This window comes from Myotis daubentonii, chromosome 1, assembly GCF_963259705.1.
Source record: "Myotis daubentonii chromosome 1, mMyoDau2.1, whole genome shotgun sequence".
NCBI classification, from domain to species: Eukaryota; Metazoa; Chordata; class Mammalia; order Chiroptera; family Vespertilionidae; genus Myotis; species Myotis daubentonii.
Genome location: NC_081840.1, coordinates 147,767,905 through 147,790,160, shown reverse-complemented (window position 1 = coordinate 147,790,160; position 22,256 = coordinate 147,767,905). Strand labels below are relative to the sequence as shown.

Genomic DNA, 22,256 nt, shown 5'->3' with positions numbered 1-22,256 from the left:
CAGACAGGGCGGTTTTATCTGGACAGCCATGCGTTAGGGAAGACATTGGGGGGGGGGGGGGGGGCGCGGTCGCCCACCTGGTGAAAGCCTTTGAAATCTTGGCTGTACTGCGGTGTCCTTGCCATCAATCCCTCTTCCTTCTTTCCTGGCCAAAAGAGCTGGCATTGTGTGCGAGTTGCCGTGGGCAACAGAAACGGGGAACCAGACCCTTGGCTCTCAATGTTGGTCACGTGCCATTAAAATATAGGAGGGAGAGAAGTGTGAGGCTCGTTCAACCCTCATAAGACACGTAATACTTGGTATTGTTCATGAAATTGAATAAAGATCAATGCACAGAATAGTTGATAGAAAAAAAGTATTTTGGACACATTTCTTTTTAATCAGAATGCTTTTCTCACTGAGCCATCTGGATTTATAAAGGAAATCAGCCCTTCTGAATAAGGGGGTTTCCCAGAGAACTCTAGGTTTGCCTTTTATTTAAGTTAACAAAGCATGTAATGGTTAACTCTTTTGGGTGTAACTTTGCCTTCTTCAACAGAATACGTGGAAATTAAATATTTCTTAATACCTCCTATCATTATTCCACAGTGCACAGATGTGACATATATAGTACATGCTAATGAAGAATTGGTGCTGTTGGCCAATATTCTTAAATGACCCGTCATGTTGGATTTTTAAAACTCTGCTCTTGCCCTGGCCGGTGGCTCAGTTGGCTGGAGTGTCTTCTGGTACACCAAACGTGGGCTTGATTCTCTGTCAGGGCACATACCTAGGTTGCAGGTTCGATCCCCAGTCAGGTTGCACGCAGGAAGCAACCGATCCAAGTTCTCTCTCACATCCATGTCTCTCTCTAACACCCTCTCCCTCTCTCTCTAACAATCAATTTAAAAATAAACAGATCCTTGGGCGAGGATTAAAAAAAATTGTTTTAAAATCTGATCTTTACAATATTTTGTGCCCTCCTTTTCTGCCTGAGACTCTACCCCTCTTGGACAGTACTACGCGCCTTCTGACATTATGTGGATCTGGAATGAGAAGACGAAGCTTATTTAAATAATATATAAATGGAAAGTGCATGGGGCCCAGTTGGCGCGTGGCGGTTGCTCTGAGGAGGAAGGGCGGTATGTGCTGTTTGTGGGGGTGAACTTGCCAGCACCGTGACAGCTTGAGGCTCTGCCGTGCTCTGGCCTTCAGCTGTGTTCTTTGGAACTGAAGCGGCCAGGTTCACGGACAGCCAGGTGAGGAGGGGCGGTTCTGCCAAAGCTGTCCGTGCGCTGCAGGAAGCTGCTCTGTTCTTTTTGACAGACTGAGGAGAAAGGTGTGGTGGGGAGAACATATGCTCAGGGCTCGAAAGCTAATCCTGCCACCTGTTGGGGGTGACCTCAGGCATGTTGCTTAACCTCACTCAGCCCCCATTTCCGTATCTGTAAGTGATGATTACATGACGCTGTACATGTCAAGTACTTGCCAGGGCCTGGCACACCCGTGCTTGGCGGACATGGCTTTTCCTTCCCCCTCACCAGCTTCTTGCAGACAAGGCCTCCTCGGAATCAGCAAGGCTGTGACCCACAGGGAGCCAGGAGGCCTGGGTTCTCTCGGGGGTCACCTGGGATCTGCCCCTGGATGACCGTATGCCTCGGCCTCCTCTGAAACCACGGCCGGACTAGCCCCGTCATGCTTGCTTCCTGCTCTGGAAGGAGGCACGTCTCGCCTGACATACATGACATTGCGCAAGGCGGGAGTTCACGCCCTGAAATCACAGGCTTTTGTCAGTTTGCCCTGCGGCAGGGCTGAAACTTCGACAGTTGGCGTGAGGTGTGCAGTGTGCTGCTGTAAGGCAAACTTCGCAATTAAAGCCTGCCTCTGTTCACCTCACAGGCACCTCTCCTCAGATTTCATGCCATAACGTTAGAATATTTGCGGTTCCTATTCCCTGCGAGTCACATTTGGGTGGAGGAGGAAGGAAGGGCTTTTTATTCCAACCTTTGAACCTTCTTCACCATTTCTGAGCAAGGACATGATACTACATGACACCAAGGGGCCAGGGGGGGTCTTCTCATCTTCCTACAGCCCCGCTCCGCTGCCCCACGGAGCGTCCCTCTCACATGCGTCCTCCCTGGGGAAGGGGCCGGGCTGCGGAGCCCGCAGGTGTGGGCTGGCAAAGCATCAGCGTCATAGACTCTCCTGTCGGAGCTGACGGAGCAGGAATGACGCCCTTTCTCTTCACTTCTGAGTCAAACCTAGAAAGCTCTAACGCCTCAGAGTCAGGGCTGGTTCTCCCTCCATCTTGCAACCTTTGGGCTTCTGGTTCCATCTGGTTAGTGGGATATTTTGTCAAGACGGGTGTTTGGTCCAGGAGAGAGAACATGGGTTTCAGCTGGGGGCGGCGGTCGCCTTGTGCCTGCTGGGAATCCACTGTCCAGAGGGCCACCCTCGGGAGTGACTCCCGCTGGAGGAGCCTGAGCTCTGACACACAGAGGGCTCCTGGCTCCCTTTGAAGCGGGCGTCTAATTGCGGCTTTGATTGCACAGATTTCACTGGTGGGTTGGGCTGCGCCGGGCTCGCCTGGCCTGGCCCAGCCCCCAGTGGAGCCTTAGATGTGGGAAGTCTCTAGTCTCCCAGGGCCATGCCTGTGGTTTCTTGAAAAGACTCTTGATTTGACCAGTGTTATATCAGTGAAGCAACCCTGCCAGCCCCCATGGTCCCACTTGGAGGTAAGACTTGGTCTGCCCTGACAACCCTGTGTTTACAGGAGCAACCGGGTTCGGACCGCCATACCTGAGAGCTGAGGCAGTTTCTCTGCCCGTGTATTTAATGTTCGTGCCACTGGTAGGAAAGGGTCCCGGTGGGGGCGAGCTGCTTTTTGTCCGTTGTACAGAGGACTCTGAAGCCAGCCTTCCCAGAGGAATTGAGGGAGGACACAGAATGAATCAGCGGCGGGGAAGCGTGTGGCTACCCGGGAAGAAACGGCTTCGTCAGATGCCGACATTCCTTCGGGAGGTGCACGTGACCTCTGTGGCGGACGGCCCCCCGCCGGCCAAGCTTGTTCTGACACCTGTGTTCGTGCTGTGCTCAGCTCAGGAGGAGTGGAGGCGGCCCACTGGGGTGAGGTCAGAGGGGAAAGGGCGCCTCAGAGAGCCGAAGTGGGGGTGCTGCAGACTGGCAGGTGTCCAGCCCTGCTCAAGGAGGGCCGCCGCAGGGCCGTGGAGGTCTTGACCTCATGACCTCATAGTCAGACTGTGGCTGGGATGACGGACAGATCCCAACAGAGGGACAGTGCGTCTCCTTCAGCCTGCAGGTGATCTGAGGCCGGCTCATCTGCCGCGGCACGAGCCTGGCCCAGTGCCGGGGTCCTTTTGCAGCATCAAGAAGGGTTCAGCAATCTGGAGAAGGTTGTGCGTAGATTAAGTAGGAGTCTGGAGATGAAACATAATTTTGAAAGGCATTTGGGGGTCAGAGGAGCTTAGCTAAAAGAGCTAAGTTCTAAGATCTCGGTCTTAGGTCTCCTCGTCCCAGGACCCCATGCTTTTTATTAACACAATTTGTCCTGAGGCGAAGCAGAGATATACACTTCAAAGGGTCAGGGTTTAGTACAGAGTCCATTGTCAGAATGGAAGAATTAGCCTACGGCTGTTCAGGTGTTTGGCCAGTAGGAGGCAATAACATATAGATTAAGATGCCCTTTAGCTGTCTGGCAGCCACAATCAATTTAATGTATCCTATTCAGGTTTGGGGAAATGCCTTCAGCCATTCCCAGATGCAGCCCTGCTGTCATGCTGGAATTGGTCTCCGGCGCCCAGGGCTGCAGGCCGTCAGCACACATTAGAAAACCACAAGGCGGCAGTGTTTTCCTGTCACACGGGAAAGGGGCGTTTGGCAGGAGGACAGGCATTGACATTGTCCTCAGTGGACAGCACTCTGTGGCTAACTGCCCTCTCTTTGGTCGCTGCTTTCTATTTTCAGTAACTACCTAGATACACAGATAATTTCTGCGCAATTTCGATGAGTCCTTTTGAGGCCGGTCATCCCAGGAGCAGCTGTGTTCCCCAGGCTCACCGCGCACCAGGCTCACAGGCCTGCACCTCAGGCGCTGGCCTCGCCTGCCCTCCCAGTCCCCACTCCACGGAGCACTCTCCTTCCATGAACAGCAGTTGACAGACTGCAACCTCCCACGCCAAGTTCAGTTTTCATTATGAAACTATTTCAAAGCTTCCTTCTATTTCTCCTCTAAGTCTCTCTCCACTCAAAAAGCATCAAGAAATTCACTATTAGAATTAATTTTTTGAAGAAAACTTCTTCTGGTAACAAGGACAGCACAAACACGAATATGGGGATTCATCTGCAATGGCCAGGGACGCAGGTCGTCTGACCGGGGTGGCCCCCCCAGGTCCCTTCCCGGGTGAAGGAACCAAACTTCGGCATGCTTTCACTTTCCCTGCATCTTTGTCTCATCCTGGTACAGCGTTTATATTTTATTTTTAGTTGCTTTAAAAATTCTCATTTTAGGATTTGGGGATCCTTTGTGAAAGTCATTATCATCAGCAATATCAAACAAGTTACTCAAACACTTGTCAAGTGTACAAACCAAGGCTAACATTAGAGCTCTTAGATATCGGGAAGAAAAAAACGAGAGGACTGTAAGTCTGCAGTGAGACTGGAGAGGCCTATGCACAATGGACTGAGTGGTGGACGGAGCACATGCCGGTCGCAGGGGCTGGCGGTGGGCGTGCGCCTGCAAGGGCTGATGGGAGCAGGGGTGAGTCCTGTGTAGGACAATCACACAGCCGATCCCCACAGTGCACAGAATACCCAAACACTTCAGAGAACAACTCTTCCCCTTACGTGGCCATTGCCCGCCACAGTTCATGTTTGTCCGTGATCCAATGTAGTAAATGGATTTTTTTAAAAAGTGTATTTCACATTATAACCTATACATGTATGTACGTACGTGGAACTAAAATAAATATTTCAGTAAAATACATTTACCTCTCACGTAGTCTGGGGCTACGGGGCTACCATGGGGCAGTTTGTGTAGCCATCGCCAAGTCAGCAGAGTGGATTCATTCCACGCAGAGATCCTAAGTCATGCACGGTGTTCAGTAGAGGTGAACGTCTTGTCCAGGCCTTAGACAGAGTCTCATTAACAGCATCTCCTGTGTTCCTTCCTGAGGTGGAAAACGAAGCTCATTCCCAACGTGCAAAGCCAAGGCGGCGGCCCCGGGACCCCTCCTGGAGATGGAAGCTTGTTGAAACCCAGACTGTCTCCACGGCCTGCCCCGCCGACCCCAGAGGAGAACTGGCACCACCTTCACCCTGAGGTCACCGCTAGAGACACTGATCCACAGAGACAATCACTGCCGAACCCCTTTCATCTACTGCAAGAGCCAAGGTCCAAAATAAAGTGTAAAAAGTTTTTTAAAAGAAAATTCAGCAGCACATGAGAATGCCAGCAGGCCCTGGGTCAGCTGAGCCACTCTCCTCCCCGCGTGTCCGCCGTGCACTTCCCAGAGCCTCTTGCAACCATACCTGTCACCTCTTGGCAAGGATGGTGACTTGGCTGCCCCCGCGGGCCTCGAGCACCTGGAGCCAGCAGCCAGCGCGGCCGGCCGTCAGCGTCCCCGCGGGAACGTGTGGCCGAGTTCCCTCTATGTCTCCGTCTTCACTTTCCCTTCTCTGCCTTTCTCCTGAAGCTTTTATTTAACAGCGCAAAAGGATCAAGTTTGCTTCCTTTTTTTTTTAAACTTGAATATTTTTTTTACACTTTTTAGTTTTAATTTTCTTGTATATTTTGCTAGCTATGAGCTTTTAAGTAAAATTCAAAGATCTGAAAAAGTTGGAAATAAAAAGGGACTGAAAAGAAGCCACTGTGTTTTGGGCAACATCTTGTCCAGTAAGTGGCCACGTCCACTCTGCTGGTCGCAGTCGGCAGTGCTATTCCATTTTATTTTTCTTCGGATCTCATTTTTGTTTTTTTTAATGGTAAACCTTCACAGATACTTTTGGTAGTCCAGTTTGCAGTGAATTTTCATTTCTTTCCTTCTCACCCCTTCTTGTAAAAAGCCCAGCACTTGAATTGTTATTACTTTAAATGTTCTGTATTTGTATCTGTTTTTATTAGCCAATTAGTGGGATTTTATGCCAGTTGTTAAAATGATCATTGATGTACCCCCCTTTTTTTTTAAATAGCAAGGCACAGCCTTTGCCCCAAACTGTCACCTAACGTTTGTCATTCCAGTTTGCGTTAACGTGCTGAGCATTTTTTAAAAGAAGCTTTGTAATAAAATTTTTTAAAGTGTAATTTTTTTTTTAAAGCGTGAAGTTCCTGATCATCTGGAGTTGGTGATAGTGAACTAACTCCACGGGCCAGGTCATAGCTGCTCTGTCCCCGACTGAGGGGCACTGCTGATGCAGTTTTAAAGGTACACCTCCAAGGAACTTGTACGGAGTGGGCCCCTCCACCTCCTTCCCAGGTGTAGACGAAGTCAGGGCCAATGGGAAGAAAAGGGTCCCCAGGATTCGGATGGGACCGATTCCCTTCTCGAGCCCCTCAGACATGGCTGTGGGCTCCACCCTCAGCTTGCTGCCATGTCTGCAGGTGTGCCGCGCTTTCCACTTCATAGCTCATTGCTTCTCAAACTGGGTCGCCAGGTCAAGGTGTCCCTGTGCCGAAGGAAGGTTTTAACTCCCTCTAGTCTCCCCAAAGTCAACATTTCCCCAGTATTGAGTTTGTATTCTAGAATTCTCCCTTTTGTTACACTACTAGCATATAGGTTGGTATCTGACTTAGCCAAAAATACACATTTTGCATTTCAAACGTCAGTATTTCATGGTTTTCCATGGTGGTTTCCCATCCATTGAGATAGCATGAGGACCATTCATACCATTGGTCTAACTTAAGTCTCTAGTTGAAATCCTATCTCTTTTTTTCAACCTTCAATACAGCTGGGGAACAGCTGGCTACCATACTTGTAATAACCCTCCACATACTGTACTTGAAGATTGCCATTAAATCACCCCTCAAATTTCTCTTCTCCAGGCTAAGTAATCCCAACTCCTTGAACCTTTCATCATCAGTCCTTTAATCATTTTTATTACTATCCTCTGGAATCTCGCCAATTCCTCTTCATTTAGTCCTAACTTGAACCAGGGGAAAATGTCTATTTTATGTTCAGGGGACCTACTTTTTATAAAGGTTTCATATTCATTTGAAAATTATCTGAGCTTTTTTAATATACATCAACCAAGTAGTTATACCTGAAGCCCCACCATGCTTTTTTCAGGAGCTGACTAGAAAATCCAACAAAATAATGTAAGAGGTGACATTGTTGCTTTTATTGTGGGGAGGGGTTGTAGCAACATATTAATCGGCTCTTCTGGATCTTAGAAATAAACCCATGAATAAAAAAAGCCTGTCCATTAAGTAGACAGCAAGGCTACAGAGCTGAGGATCGAGCCTTGCGCAAGCCTCTCCATGGGTTCCCCCTCCACAATTTTCACACACAGAGAATGAATAACGATGTTGAAAGAAATGGGTTTGCATCCTCTCTGAGCCAGTGGCTCCTTCCCCAAACCCAGTCCCCTCTTCTTGTTTTTTCATTGAGGATATTTTTCCATTGACTTTTTAGAGAGCGTGGAAGGGAGAGGGAGAGACAGAAACATCGATATGAGGCAGACACATCGATTGGTTACCTCCCCCACATCCCGAGTCCACAACCGAGGCACATGCCCTTGACTGGAATAGAACCTGCGACCCTTCAGTCTGCAGGCCAACCTTCTAGCCACTGAGCCAAGCTGGCTAGGGCCCCCCTTCATTTTTTATTTTGCTTTCAGGATAACTTTTCCCAGAGACCTTTGATGTCAATGCAGTGCTGAAGCCTGGCCCGTTCAGCCCAAATCCTGCTTTCTGCTGCCGCGGGTTCTGGGGAAGGAGAGTCAAGAGCCCCTGGAGGTACAGGCCAAGGGAAGCTCTCCTGGACAGCTGGGCAGAGGGGCTCCTCCAGCCACTGCTCCTGCTGGTCTGGGTGACTTGGCTTTCTTCCTTGCAGCAGGCTCAGAGCCGATGGCGTGCCTCGAGAGGACGATGGCCCGCCTTTTTTTCTGGGAACCAGCCTTTCTGTGAGGCCACAGTTGGCACACTGGCCCTTAGGAGGGGTGTTTTCTCCTGGTTTAATTTGTTTGGTTGCTAGGGTTGCTGGCAAGGACCCATTTAGCTGGAAGGAGCCTTTGAACAGGTTCTTGACTACAGATGTCCCAAGTACAATATTTTTTCCCCTCTATAGTTTGGTCTAAGGCTGCAACAATACGAAAACCTCTACTCAGGGCCCAGGAGCAATAATGAGATGTCTGTGTGTCTTTCCTTTTAAAGGAGAAAAATCACGAGGGAGCAACGCATGTTCTGGCAGAAAAGGGAAGCAAATTCCACATGACAGTAGTTGTACAAACTACATTTACCCTATTTCCCATGGAATGTTCTCTCTCATGCTGAGAACTTTAGGAGCTGCCTTAACTTCCAGGGATACAGACAGACATACACACCAAACTTTGAACTGCTTTGTAATAGGGTGGTTTGCAATTAAGCATTTTCATAGGAATAGAAGGATGTGAGTCTAAATGCTTGCATAAGTGTATTAGGGGGAAAATAAGATCATTGATTTTGTCGGCTCTCACTTAGTGGGCACCATTTTGGAAGTTGCTAAACTTCCGCGCCTCTTTAATGGGAAAACCCATATTCTCCTCCTCTGCTGCCAGGAGTGGTGGTGAGGGAGGCTAGGCGAAGGGCATATAAGAGCAGCTACTGAAAATAAACATTACTCACACGAGACAACCCAAGTTAGAACTTTATACATATCAGGTAATATAGAATTAATTTAAGGTAAAACTTGAAGAACTCAAGGAAACACTGGCTATTCACTTATTGCCCTGTTTGAGAAACAATGCTAATGTTGTTTATCATAGGCAGCATTGGGGGGCACAGCAACTGGTGTAAGAGAAATGCCCAGCACCCTCATTCAGTACTTATCACTGAACACCTGCCATTGGGCTATGCTGAATGGTGCACCAGCAAAGTGTTTGCACTGTTTGCAAGCTTCCTCGCCACCTCACGTGTTAGAATGTACAGGCATTCTGTTGCTAGATAGTAAGTTGGACTTTAAAAACCAGCTCTATGTTAGGAAGGGGGTGGTGCAGCAGGAAAGGCCTGGTTTGGAGTCACAGAGCCGGACAACACCCACTCCCACCACTGCCGGGTGCCAGGCACCCACGTCTCTGGGCATGCCTCCCTGTGGGCTAAATGAGGACCACTGACCTCTACAAAGGAGACGCCTGCCAGATAGGAAATAACTAATAAATGAATTTCTCCTTGAACTGCTTTGTAATTTGTTATTAAACATACTTTCTTTGCTCAGTGTAAAAAAAATTGTTTTTGTACTGCCTATAGCCGTAGAACATGTGAACATATTTCTTCTGTCCATGGAAGCAATTGGTAACCAAGCCTAACCAATCTGTCTGGACCAAAAATCAAGGAAATACTTACGGAAAATGATTAGGGTTTGGACTGCACTGGGTCATCTACACCAATGTGTTTACTAAGTATTTTTCTTAATCTGTAATAGCTTAAGATGTTACCAGCTAAATTCATTAAAATTTTTACTTCCCTTAAATAAATGGGAGAAATTGGTAGGAAATGTGTGATGTGCCAGATTGAATAACACTGCTTAACTGAGTAGGCAATCACACTGCTTAACTGTTTCACTTTGCACTCCAGTGGAATTAGTCATTTCCTCTTTTCCATCTCTAACTTGAATCTCTCAATTGAACCATGTTTTCTCCCAAAGGAAGAAGGTAGAGGCCACCAAAGCAGAATGGAGCCCCACCAATCGGCCTGTTGTTGTTAGAGATTCTACCAAAGTTAGGTCAGACCCCTGCTGTTCAATTGCAGAAAGGCAACCCAGGGTTTTAAAGCCCAGCTTGCCCTCCACACCAGCTCGCATCCCCCTGAGCATTCACAGAGCAAGGCCTGCACAGCGCTCCTGGGGCTGCCTGCGGCAGTTTCATCCGTCACAGGCTGTGCCTACCCTGGTTCTAAGGTTCCAGTCAGCTGGGCTGATCTTTCCTGGGTGTCTGGTCCCAGAGAACTGGAACCCATCCAGCAGCCCTCACAAAAACTGGCCCGTTTTCATGAGTTTTCTTTTTTCCTTTAAAAAACTATTTAAAAAAATATTTTTATTGATTTCAGGGGGAAAGGGAGAAATAGAAACATCAATGATAAGAGAGAATCATGGATCAGCTACTTCCTGCACACCCCACACGGGGGATGGAGCCTGCAACCCAGGCATGTGCCCTGACCGGGAATCAAACTGTGGCCTCCTGGTTCATAGGTGGACACTCAACCACTGAGCCACACACTGGCTGGGCTCATGAGCTTTCAATCCCAATGCAACCCTCTTCATATGTGGCCACTCCAACTTTTACTGAAGCTTTTGGATGCCTGTCTCTATTCTTCTCTTCAGTCTTTCCCGCCTCGTACCTTACGGAAGGGGAATTTCAAGTGGAGATCAGAAACCCTGGAGTGCAGAGTCCCACCAAGGCTGTGGTCCGTGGGGAGGGATGGGCTGCAAACCGCAGGTCGGGGAGTGAGATGTGCTGTCCCTCCCTGACCACCCACCATTAGACAGAGCTGTAATTTTAGTAAAAGGATGCTATCAACTAGTTCTCTCCTAGCAAGAGAACCCCGACACACAGGAGACTGAACAGGAAAGGCAGGACAGCAGAGAAAAATCAAAACATAAGCGTTAATAACTACCATAGGCCTAGGACTGAAGGCCGTCATGCCAGCCATTGGCAGAGCCCACAAGAGAGGGGAGTGCTGAAGGGGCAGTTGGTCTCAGACCAGGATGAGCTTGGGTAACAGCTCCTGACCGCTTCCCTCCCTCGTGCACCACCCTTCACCTGACACCAGTCAACAAGAGCTGCTCACCTGGGAGCGGTCTGAGGGCCGCTGTCTCTTCCCCGGGACTCGAACCAGATTGCAGACGCAGCAGAGCAAGACAGCGGTGGTCCCGCCACAAATCCACGTGATGGTTCCATCCCCCTTCCTAAACTGGAGCATTGAGGCTCAAAAGCTCTAGGAACCTACCTTCCCAGATGTGCCTCCAAACCTCCACATGGCCCCAGAAAGAGGCATTTAGGGGTCAGTCCTTCAAACCACCCCAAACGGAAACCTTAGTCCAAGCATGTCTTCCTCCCCATGCTGGTTCTGGCTCCTCAGTTCCCGCCTTCTGGGCCCTGTCGCCGGAACACTGACTGCATTTCCCTGGTGGGGTATCCCAGGTAGGAGGCTGAGGCATCTTGCTGAGGCGTGGAGACCCCCATTCAGACACCCACCGGCTCCAGCAAGGCCTGCATCATCCCACCACCATGCAGAGGGCTTTGCCTTGACCAACTACATTATGACCGGATGAAAGCCCAACTTTTCTTCTGTTCATATTCCAGCATCACTTCCCCAGCTACCACGTTGGGAAAATCTTGGGACCTTCTCTCCTCCGCACTTGTTCTTCCGGGGTCTTACATCATCCAGTCTACCACCCACTCACAAAATGTAACTTGCCCAAGTGACAGCCACGCCTGCAGCTCCCTGGGAGCTTTCCTGCCTCGCTTCCCTCCCGAGTAGCCGACCAGCCGACCAGCCTGACCAGCTTCCCAGGGAGCTCGGGGAAGACCTTGCGGAGCGGCTGTGGGGGGTGACGCTCCACCACTTACCTTCTTACCAGGCGGCCCTGCACTTCACTTCTAAGACTCTCCTTTATAAGACTCGTGGGCCCTTCCCAATAGTCAGCACCCCCGCCCCCCACATGTGAAATACCTAGGCCTCGGTAAGCCTGCGGGCGGTGAAGAACTCTGGCTTCCTTCCAAATTGGGCAGAGGAGCGGGGTGGTCACAATTAGCCTACTACACAGCACCACCCTCAGCCTGGGACAGCCATCATTTTGTTCATCGGCAGCCCTGTGGACGAGGGGCCATGGTTTTGCCCATGTGCCAGGTGCACCCAGAAGTCAATCCTTGAGGGTGCACAGGCAGAGCGGGCTGAGCACTAGAACCCAAGTCTGTTTCATTCCAAAAATCATGTATTCCGGTTAATTCTGCAGCAGCTGCAGATGGTGATTTTAGATAAAACATTGAATTCATGCCAATGACGGGATTTTTCTGTCTTTCAGGAGTTAACATTTCTGCTGTAGAAATAAAAACTGTGATTACAAAATATTAAGACTGATTTTAAAAATATAATTTACACAAACAAGTGGGTTGAGAACAGCAATGCTCCCATTGCTCAAAGCACATTGTAGGTTACTATTTATGTATCACCAGTGCCTGTTTACAAGAAAATTGGTCCCACAAAATTAGCCACACTTGGCTTTTGGTAGGCTTAACTGGTTAGTTACTTAAGTTGAAATGTTAAAGGGATTAAATCAAGGTGGGACAAGAAAAAAACTTGTTTCAATGTGTGAAAAGTGTAACGTGAAGACCACGAGAGAAAGCAGAGTGTATTGTGTAAGCCGTGACTAACAGATGAGTTCTATCCTCTCCACCAATTAGTGGTTGAGTCTGAAATGAGCTTCTCAAAGTTGACATGTTGACAAGTCAGAAAACTTCCTCTACAACACCCAGTGGGGAATCTGTTATACCCCCAACTGTATACGTTTGCAGATCCAGGATCTGGCCACACCGTGCCCCACACTGCACCATGTAACAGGCCCCGAACTGGAAACATACCTTACCACTGATGTCCAAAGCTAGCCAACCATTTCCCCCGAGAAACTGTTACTAACAGTGAATCTTATGAACATTAAAGGGCCACAGTTTTTATTTTACAAAGACATGTTCATAAGCATTAAAACTATTCTTCAGAGGACGCCCTCGCGCTAAGCCAACTTAGACTGGGTGATGGCTCTGCTCAGAGGCTCCCGGAGAGGCCACCCAGCCCTCTGGTTCCTCCTCAGTCCAGTTTGCAGCGTAGACCTCACTCATCAAAGGGCAGCAGCTGGTCCTGGCTGCCAGGCCGTCTTCCCCCAGGGAGCTCTCGGTGGGACTGAGGACCCATAATCGACTCCTCTTTATAAGAAAATGTTCAACATTCCTTCCTGGTCCCAAACATGATGCATGGAAAATTTTTTTGAAAATGATAAAAATGTTGAGAGGCCACCCTTTTTGACTTGCTAAAAGTGCATATAAAAATCTCAGCCAGAAAAGGATCGCTGTGGCCCTACCCTCACATCCTGGCAGGCTGATGGTCCCATTGCCGTCCTCTCTCTTCCCTGAATTGAGGGGTCAAGAAAGAGCCCTGCCATTTTCAGGACAAAGGCCCACATCCTGTAGGCACTTGGGTCAGTGAGAAGGAAATGAAGCCCCGCGGAAGGCCAGACGCAGGCCAAAGGCCAAGAGCCAGCCTGAGGGCACAGGGCTCAGGCACGAGGGTGACCCTTAGTGATGGAAACGTGGTGGCACCGCAGGTGCTTCCTTTTTCTCGTTAGGAAATGTTTTATAAGAATAACCTAAAAGTTTCCTAAACCAGGGTCTCTGTGTGCTAGAAATGCATGTTCATATTTATGTTCCTATGATGCTATAGTTAGATTCAAGAAAAAAAAATTACTAAGCCCCCTTTATCATGAAGTGGGGAGTGGGGGGGGGCAATCTCTCAACCATTAGACTTATGCCCCAGGGCACCAAACAAGGGTGCCCATTTTGGGGACAGTCCTGTTTGAAAGTCTGGATTTGAAATTCCCAAATGTGCTAGTTTGTATTTATTTTATCATCAAAACTAGTTCTAATCCTGGCTCTGCTACAAAACTTCTGGTGACCTTGGGCGCATAACTCAGGGTCTTTGTTAATGAGGTCACTGGACCTCAGGGTTTCTGATGTCCTTCCAGCTTCAAAATTCTATCTTGGAAGACACTTTCTCAAGCCAATGATTAAAGAAGCTTATGTCACATTATTTCCCTTTGTTGGCAAAGAAGCAGATGTTCCTTCAAAATTGTTTTCTATGCCCTTAGTATGATTTTATTGGCAAGAAACCTGGAGTGATGGCTACAGTCAGGTCCCCACAAACACCTCCACATGAACACCTCCTCCTCGCCACTGCCGCTTTAAACAGCAAGAGACCGAAGGCGGTGGGGCACAGCTCTCGGCTAAATCACCAACCTTTACTTTTGTAATCACTTAAGCATGTTATCATTTAAAATTATACATGTTTATTTCAATTCAAATTTTTACAGATTAAAAGATTGTATTTTAGTAGAGTCAATTTGTAGGCAGTTTGCAGTAATGATTTCTCATGAAAGAAAAAAAAAAAAGAGAGACCAAACTCATCCAGATTTCAGATGTGAATGAAACCTCTTCCTGCAAACCAAGCGCATGGCGATGTTCCTGCCAGTCCAGCAGATGATGAGTGGGATAGAGACAGGACACTACGTTGTGCCCAGGATGTGCGGAGAGGCTCAAAGCTGCAGGTAGCAGACCTCACAAAGGTGAGATGCAACGCTGCTCCCTACAGCACGTCACAGACACATCAGGGTCTCGCCAACGCCTCCAAGTGGCAGCGATGACCCCTAAACGCTCTCAGAGGAAGTGTGTGAATTCAGGCAATGCTTTTTCAAAGTGACGAGGTTTAAAAGAAATGTTTGCTCCAAGGCACCAAGGGTGTAAAGCTTTTTAGAAAATACACAGAAATGAACAGACTAAAAAAATGAATTCATTCTCAATAGAGAACCCTGCTACGTGTAAATAATTACTTCAGACAGATTACAATCAAATTGCACATCTCAGACTGTGCTGCGTGGGAGCAGGTCCGACCCCAGGGCATTCCCGCGGGCGCTTGGGGCGGCTGCTGGTGGAACTTACAGGGCTCGTCCCGGAGCTGGAGCACCTGTGCATCACTTGTATTTATAAAACCCTTCTCCCGTCTTCTTGCCAAGCTTTTTCTCTGCTACCATCTTGTTCACGGACGGGCTGGGCTGAAACAGGGGGTTCTGTGTATCCATCTCATGCCACCCTATTGAGAGGAGGGAAGAGGGCTCAGATGAAGTGCTGGGCTTATTTTCACACCTCAGCATTCCCAGGGCAAGACTAAAGGTCCCACTTTGAGGTGGGAGAGCCCCTTGGGTGTGGTGGCCCTCAGGCCAACATGGCAGAGAGGCTGAGCTGGTGCAGCCCCAGGGCCCCAAAGGAGGTGAGCTGCCTGCCTTCCCCCACCCCACGCTGCTTGAGGCCTGGCTCCTTTTATCCAACCCTTCCTGAAATCACTGGTTTAACTGCGGTTGAACCCTTCACAGTCAAACAACTTTCAGAACATGTGAAAAATCTGAATTTGTTGCTGCTGGTATTTTACATCCTCTTAAAATTCCAAAGTGCATGCTTCAAGTAGAACCTTCCTCACTCCTCCCGAACACGTGAATGCTCTTTGTGAAACCTGGTAGTATGAGCTACCTGCAACCTCAGCAGTCCCACTGTAATAATTATTTTTCCTGTTCCAGAGCCTTCACAGTAAAGTGGACACATTAAAGAAAATGGCCGGGTATCTTGACTGCAGTGTGAGGAGGACACAATGCGTCAGTGCTGCTTCATGGTTTCACACTGTGCTGTGGTTTTGTGATGGAACTGCGGCGTGATACTGGGAAAGGGTAAACAGGACTGTCTGTTTTATATTTGAAACTTCCTGTGAATCTATAATTATTTCAAAGTGCAAAGTTAAAAATAAAAAAGGTACCCGGTGAAGAGATGCTAGGGAGCCAGCACATTTTTCCTTCCTCTACCACCTAGTAACTTGAGTTGTTAAGCCATTGGGCAGGACTTCGGGAAGTCTCCTAAGACCCCTTAGAATTTCTGTTTTAGACAGGCCTGTAAGTCACAATTGAGAGAAACTACCTCAACTCAATGAAGAAAGACAACAGAGAATCCCAAGCCGTACCGTCCATGATGAACTTCGTTGTGTCCAGCCCAACGTAATCAAGAAGCTCAAACGGGCCCATGGGGTACCCAGCTCCTAGCTTCATAGCGATGTCGATGTCTTCCTTGGACGCGTCACCTAGGGAGAAGGGGAGCCTGTTACTGTCTTCCCAAAGTTCTCCTTGCCAGGTCGCTAGTTCCAGAACTACTAGAGTTCTGCATATCTGCACATTCAAAAAATAATCGGGAGTTGGGATTTCTGGCTTAAGTCAGAGACACATGCTAAACAGGTCACAAGACTTTCAAAGCTGTTTTGTAGGTGAGTTCTGCCCATGGACAGAGAAAGCCCCCGTGACCCTGATTCCAACATTAGTTACTTCCTAACGGGTTGGAAATTTCCAAGTCTGGAATAATTTACTAAAATATCATTTAGAGATTTTAGAATCGAAAGCAGATTTCTGATTGATAAATGGACTTTTCTTTATAAAAAGAACTAAGTTTTATACTTTTGTATTTATTGTATATATATTTTTCTTTTCCAGCTTTCTTGGTTTTGCAAGTAATGAGTATCACAGTCACATAAACACTTCAGTCAAAATAATGTTTGAAGAAAAGCCCAAACCTGCTTTAGAACTGCTATGAAAGCTTGAACATGTGCTGAGAAGACTAAGACAAGGGCCAATATGCTTCTTCCTAGGAGTTTCATCCTTAGCATCCTGTCCTTGGGCCACAGGAGGCCTTGACAGAGAACAGCCTGTCCCTTTCTCCGAAATCGGGAGCGGGAAGAGTCTATAGTAGGTGGCTATCTAGAATTTTGTTCCAAAGCATAAAGAAAGAGACAATTATACCAAAATGTTAAAAACGCTCAGAGAAGATTTCATACCTAAGTATTTTGGATTTTGGGGCATGAGAAACAGGAACTATTTAAAGATCTATAAAGACGATTTTTTAAAGCAAATTAAGTACTGAAGTAATGCCAAAGGATTTCAAGGCAGTCCAAGGCGATGAAAATACCAGGCAATTATTTCATAAGGGTGACATTATTAGTACTCCCCTAACTAGTTAACCAGAGGGTCCTGAGGATCATGATTTGAATTCAGGTCATAAGAAAGCAAAGAGAGCAAAATGAGCATCCACACTAGCCTTATCAGGTGTCCTCATTCATTCATTCATTCATTCAACTTGAATATATCTGTCATGTACCAGGTACCCAGACTTAGAATGAGACAAAGAAAATCAAGAAGAGCACTTGAGTACGAGTACTCAAGATATAATGGGAGAAGTCAGATGTGTAAACCAAAAATTTCACCATTAACAAGAGCTCAAGACTCACGCAGCTGTGTGGGCAAAGATGGGGAGGTGTACTCACACTACCATGACTTCACCAAAACTACCACCAGGCCCAGGCCCTAAATGTCCCAAAGAGAAACCCCAAGGGAAGAGCAGGCAGCGAAGGCGATTTCAGGCAGCAGGAACAGCATGTGCAAAGCCAGGGATGAGAAAGAACATGGCAGCTGAAAGGCGGAGTCTGCTCAAAGAATGTCATTAAACCCCCGGGCTTCTATGCTGTCAGAGCCGGAATGCTGGAATGACAGCCTCGCACATTCCTCTGGCTCAGCACCTGCCGTTCCCTGTGCCGGGTGCCCAATGTCCTCGGACTTCTGACATCTGTAGGCCTCTGCTCACTACCCTCCCCTCTCCATGCATGTGAACTAAGCACGCGGGGCTGGGACTCCTGCCATCCTCTTACTTTATCTTTCTCAGAGGTTACTGGTCTCAACCTAACGTGCTGGTTATTTACTAGCACTAGGGGCTCTCTCATCTCATAAGAATACAGGCTACCTAGGGACAGAAATCTCCTGGCATAATGGTTCCAACTCACCTAATGCCATTTAATCAAATCTACATTCAAGGACAGGCAATGAACCCGAGAGGAAAGACTGTAATTCCAGACTCAGAGACTCACATACTTCAAAAAATAATATGAAGACAGTATATCACTAAACAAAACAAAACCTAAACAGTTTTACAGCACAACTCTAAAAATTCTATTTGGAGTTAAAACAGAGCCAAAGACGCAAAAAAGAGAGAACTAAATAAAACACACACATATAGATTGGTGTGCTATGTGGGAGTTAAATGTGGTGGGGTGTTTTAGACCAATAATTCCTAACTTACTTTATGGTGAAGCACTTCACTGAAAAGCTGATGCCCTCTACAAAGAAAACGTTACATACATGCAAAATTTTGCATGAACCTTAGGGGGTTCTTGGAACCCCCTCCCCAGATAAGAGCCCTTAACTCTAGACAACAAGGAAAAGCCTCCTCAGTGAACTCCCAGATCTCCTGCAGCCTGCGAACCTGGGAGCGCCCCAACAGGGCTCTTTTGCTGGCTTATCAGCACCACCTACCAGCCAGGCTTGGCATTACCACCACCCAGGGTCACAGCCACAAGGAGCAGAACCTCTGCAAGCCACCATTCTTTTGTTCAGCAATAGTGACCTCAATGCCTGTCCTGTACCGGCACACTAAGGATATGAAGATAAGACCTGGATACCGCCACAGGAAAGGAAAGGGAAGGGAAGGAGAAAGACACCTGCCCTGCCGCAGGAACTGAGTGGCAGCCAGACAACGAAGAACCAGAGCATAAAGACACTGGCAACACAGATCAGGTCCGGCCTGCAGCCCTGAGAACACATGGTGGAGTTGTGAGAAAGGTAGGGTGAGGGAAAGGGCCCTCTGGCAAGGACACTGTCCTTGATGACAACAGAACCTCTGAATATAAAGAGTGACAGTGTGAGCAGGACATCACAGTGACTGGAGGCCAGTGACTGTGGCCCCATCACCCTGCCAGAGCCTACCGTGGCCTGTCAGAGTGGCACCTGATGGGGGCAGCTGTCTGCTACTGGGCACCAGCCTGCTCAAAGGTGTGGAGAGTGAGCTCTGACCGCAAGGATGAGGGTGACTGACTCCACCAATCAGGCCTTAATGACAGTGGGGATGAATGAGAGTGACAGAAAGAGGACAGAAGCTGAAGGACGCAGGGACGCTCGAAGCTCAGAGGCAAAGGGGAGAGCGGTGGAGTGCCCGGATACCATGGGGAGTTGGTGCAGCCTGTGGCTTTCTGCAAGCTGTTCAGCTGCCAGGAGGCCTGAGTGGATGATGACTGGGATGAGCCCCTGCTGTAATGCCCCAGCCCCTTCTGCTGAGCCTGCACCTCAAAGCAGCAGTGTGCCAGCCGTGTGTGGAACACTCACCCCACAGGTGTATCAGCAGTGTGTGTATGGACTGAACGTTTGTGTCCCCCAATTCCTATGTTGAAACCCTCCCCTCCCCCAATGAAATGGTATAAAAAGGCGGGGCCTTTGGGAAGTGATCAGGATCAGATGAGGTCATGAGGGTGGAGCCCCCATGAGTGGGATGAGAGCCCCTCAAAGAGCCAGTTTCCTCTCTGCAATCTCCACGTGAGGACAGTGTGAGGACACAGCGAGAAGTCAGCAGCCCGCAGCAGGCCCTCACCAGAACCAACCTTGCCGTCACCTTGACCCTGGACTTCCAGCCTCCAGATAGGTGAGATATAAACTTGTTAGTTACAGGCTACCCAGTCTGTGGTATTCTTGTGACAGCAGCTCGAGCTGCCCAAGGCAGTGTTGTACAGAGCTTTACTCAAGAGTTCAAGGCCGGGAGAAAGAGTGAGTGTACGCCTTCACTGTATGACTCTGCTGCTGGGCCCTGGGCTCCCCCGCCATGGGGCAGACACAGCGTGCACTGTGTTCTCACCCCCCAGGACAGCATGAGACTGTCTGCAAACATGGCAGAGACAGTTACAGTTAGGAAGAGATGTGAGGTGGCGTGAACACCTTTGCTGCTTCAAGGAGCCCCGCTGAGGCAGGGCTAGCACAGGGGAGCTGGGATGACAGGGAGGAATCAACAGTGACAAATGAACAGATGTGACAGGCAACAGAGGATCCAGAATGGGTTCAGGTTTCAAAGTAGAATAGATGCTGGCAGGTCAGCACAGACAATGGAAATGGGTGGCGGGTGTGCACCTCACACACCTCTGTATGGGCTGAAGGAGGGCAGAACCTTGAGGGCAGCAGCAGGGACATGGTAAGGAGCCTGAGGTTGACATGAGGAGTCCAGACCACAGCGGGCTTGCTGGGAGAAAGCCCCGCCCCTGACATGACCCCCAGCTGTTCTAGAAGAACAGGCGCTGGCTCCCAGGCCCTGAGAAGCAGTCAGCGGGGAGGCAAAGGGACAGAATGACAGGTGCTGAGGGCAACGTCAAAGGCAAACTAAGGGTCAGATTCCCCTTCCAGCTTCACCTCACCAGCCACTGGTGATGGTGAGGCTCAAAGGGAATGCATCTGTTCAGAAAGAGAACACTGCCGGGGACTGGGGACAGCAGACAAGAAAATGACTTTCAACTTACAATCTGATACATGGTCCATCTGCAAATACGTCAGTATGTTGCAGTGAGAAAAACACCATCAGGAGGTGAATCACCCACATGCTCTATTCTAACACATTACATTACAAAAACCAACCCTGCCTTGCAAGGTTGGGCAAAACATTTCCCGCTTCCTCTGAGCTGTAATTAGGCGTATTTGTTGATAGATAAACACAGAAGTGTTGGTTTGATCTTGGAGCAAAAGTGAGGCAAATGCTCTCCTGAAACACAGAGAAAAGTTTTAATATTTAAAGCAGATTTTGAGGAAGCAAATGTGCTTTCATCTCTCTGGAAGAGCTGGTAGAAACGTTTTGTTTCGAAATGACATGCTCAGGAGCAAGCATTTGTGAAGTAATTGAAAACAATTACACTTGCTTTTTATCCATCCTATTAAGGCTCTTTGCCTTTGAAGCTGACATGATAGTTACCTTTCCAGAAATGTGGTGGGGAAGGCAGGCAGGAGGCTACATGACATTTTATAATCTGGACCGCGTCCCAGGTCTTATACGTCTATCAACAAGTACTGAGGAGACATTTTAGACTATTCTTAAGGTTAAAAACCCAATCTGCACCGTGGCATCATCAGCAAGGCCGGACGGGGCTGTCAGAAGTGGTCCTTAGTGCATGCCAGCCTTGTTACTTACTTCCTATCACAGTCACAATTTAGAGCTTTAAGGAAAACTGAAGGTTACCTAGCCCAGTAATTTTCACATTACTACTATTATTTTAAGCAATAAACCCTTTAACCAAAAGCAGAGATCCAGGATATAAAGCCGTGCTGGGCGTGCAATTGCTCTGGCCAGGACTACAGTGGAGGGTCCCAGAGCCACACCTCAGAGGCCTCCCAGGGAACCCAGGGGGCCCTGGCAACACACCGACAGAGGTACCAGGGCCCAGGGTGAGGCCAACTCACCCTGCTAGAAAATGGAGGCTCCTTCCCTGCTCTGTAAGGCCCGCCCTTCCTGCAGCCCCTGCCTGAGGACATCCAGGCCTGCGGCTCCCGCCTGGCCCAGGACAGCCACCTCGTTCGTACCTCGTTCGTACAGCCGGACTGCTTCCATGAGGTAGGGCACCAGCAGGCGGTTCACAATAAACCCGGGCGTGTCCTGTTTTAGGAGACAGAGAAAGAAAAGACACGTGAGTTTTCATTGAACTCTATCTTTTGTGAAGTTACCAGGCTGCCCCTATGTTACCCATATTTATGAAGCTATACATTTTCAAAACTTGTATTATAGTAGCAGCACAGCCTTACTTCCACTTTACATGACAATTTATCCAACAACTATAGTACTTAACAAAACGCCAGAAGCCCCCACTGCCTGATCCTGAAATAAAGGCAGGTTAAGGAAGGGGGTTGTCAGAAGAGCATGGCTTTGGAGGCAGGCAGATCTGGGCTCAAATTCTAACACTCTCTGACCTTGCATCATCCTGAAGCCCAGTTTTATGATTTGTGAAATGGAGTCATCATTTCTATGTGATGTGCAGACACATCAGGAAACAGTTTTGCTGTGCACATTGCCCGGCACTCAATGGCAGCCCCTCTGCTCCTCTCCTTTCCTCTCCTCTCCCACACCCCGGTCAGGGATCTAGAAAAAGCAACACTCCATCTCAAACCCCCACAGCAGCACTTCTTCTGGGCTCCTCAGAGCCATTCCTGGGCCCCTCAGGATTTTCTCCTGCTTCGGTGCACAGTGGAGGCGGTCGAGCTGGGAACAGGTTTCGGGACAATCGACGTGAGGCCGATCACTGGCCTTTCACACACGCCACTTAGGACCCACCACTCTGGACAACTCCTTCCACTCTTTCCCTCGCATCGAAACCTTCCCCATCTCCCCTGGAGACCTAGTGTGGGATGTGGGTTCACCTACTG

General features: G+C 48.6%; 2 protein-coding genes across 7 annotated transcripts in view; one reads left to right on the top strand and one right to left on the bottom strand.

Annotated features, from left to right (window-relative positions):
* LEF1 (lymphoid enhancer binding factor 1) overlaps positions 1-6,298 on the top strand; it is a 116,471-nt gene extending 110,173 nt beyond the window's left edge. For all 6 annotated transcript variants that reach the window (XM_059661947.1, XM_059661951.1, XM_059661949.1 and 3 more), the window contains one exon: positions 5,171-6,298. In XM_059661947.1, coding sequence (XP_059517930.1) covers positions 5,171-5,250 — 80 coding nt within the window. In that variant the 3' untranslated portion in view covers positions 5,251-6,298. The remainder of the gene's footprint in view (positions 1-5,170) is intronic.
* A 7,928-nt stretch (positions 6,299-14,226) lies between these two features.
* The window catches only part of HADH (hydroxyacyl-CoA dehydrogenase), a 47,316-nt gene continuing 39,286 nt past the window's right edge, over positions 14,227-22,256 (bottom strand). The window contains exons 6-8 of the mRNA XM_059661970.1: positions 21,420-21,492; positions 15,959-16,075; positions 14,227-15,043 (exon numbers count right to left, since the gene is read on the bottom strand). Of these exons, the coding sequence (XP_059517953.1) occupies positions 14,925-15,043; positions 15,959-16,075; positions 21,420-21,492 (309 nt within the window). The 3' untranslated portion in view covers positions 14,227-14,924. The remainder of the gene's footprint in view (positions 15,044-15,958; positions 16,076-21,419; positions 21,493-22,256) is intronic.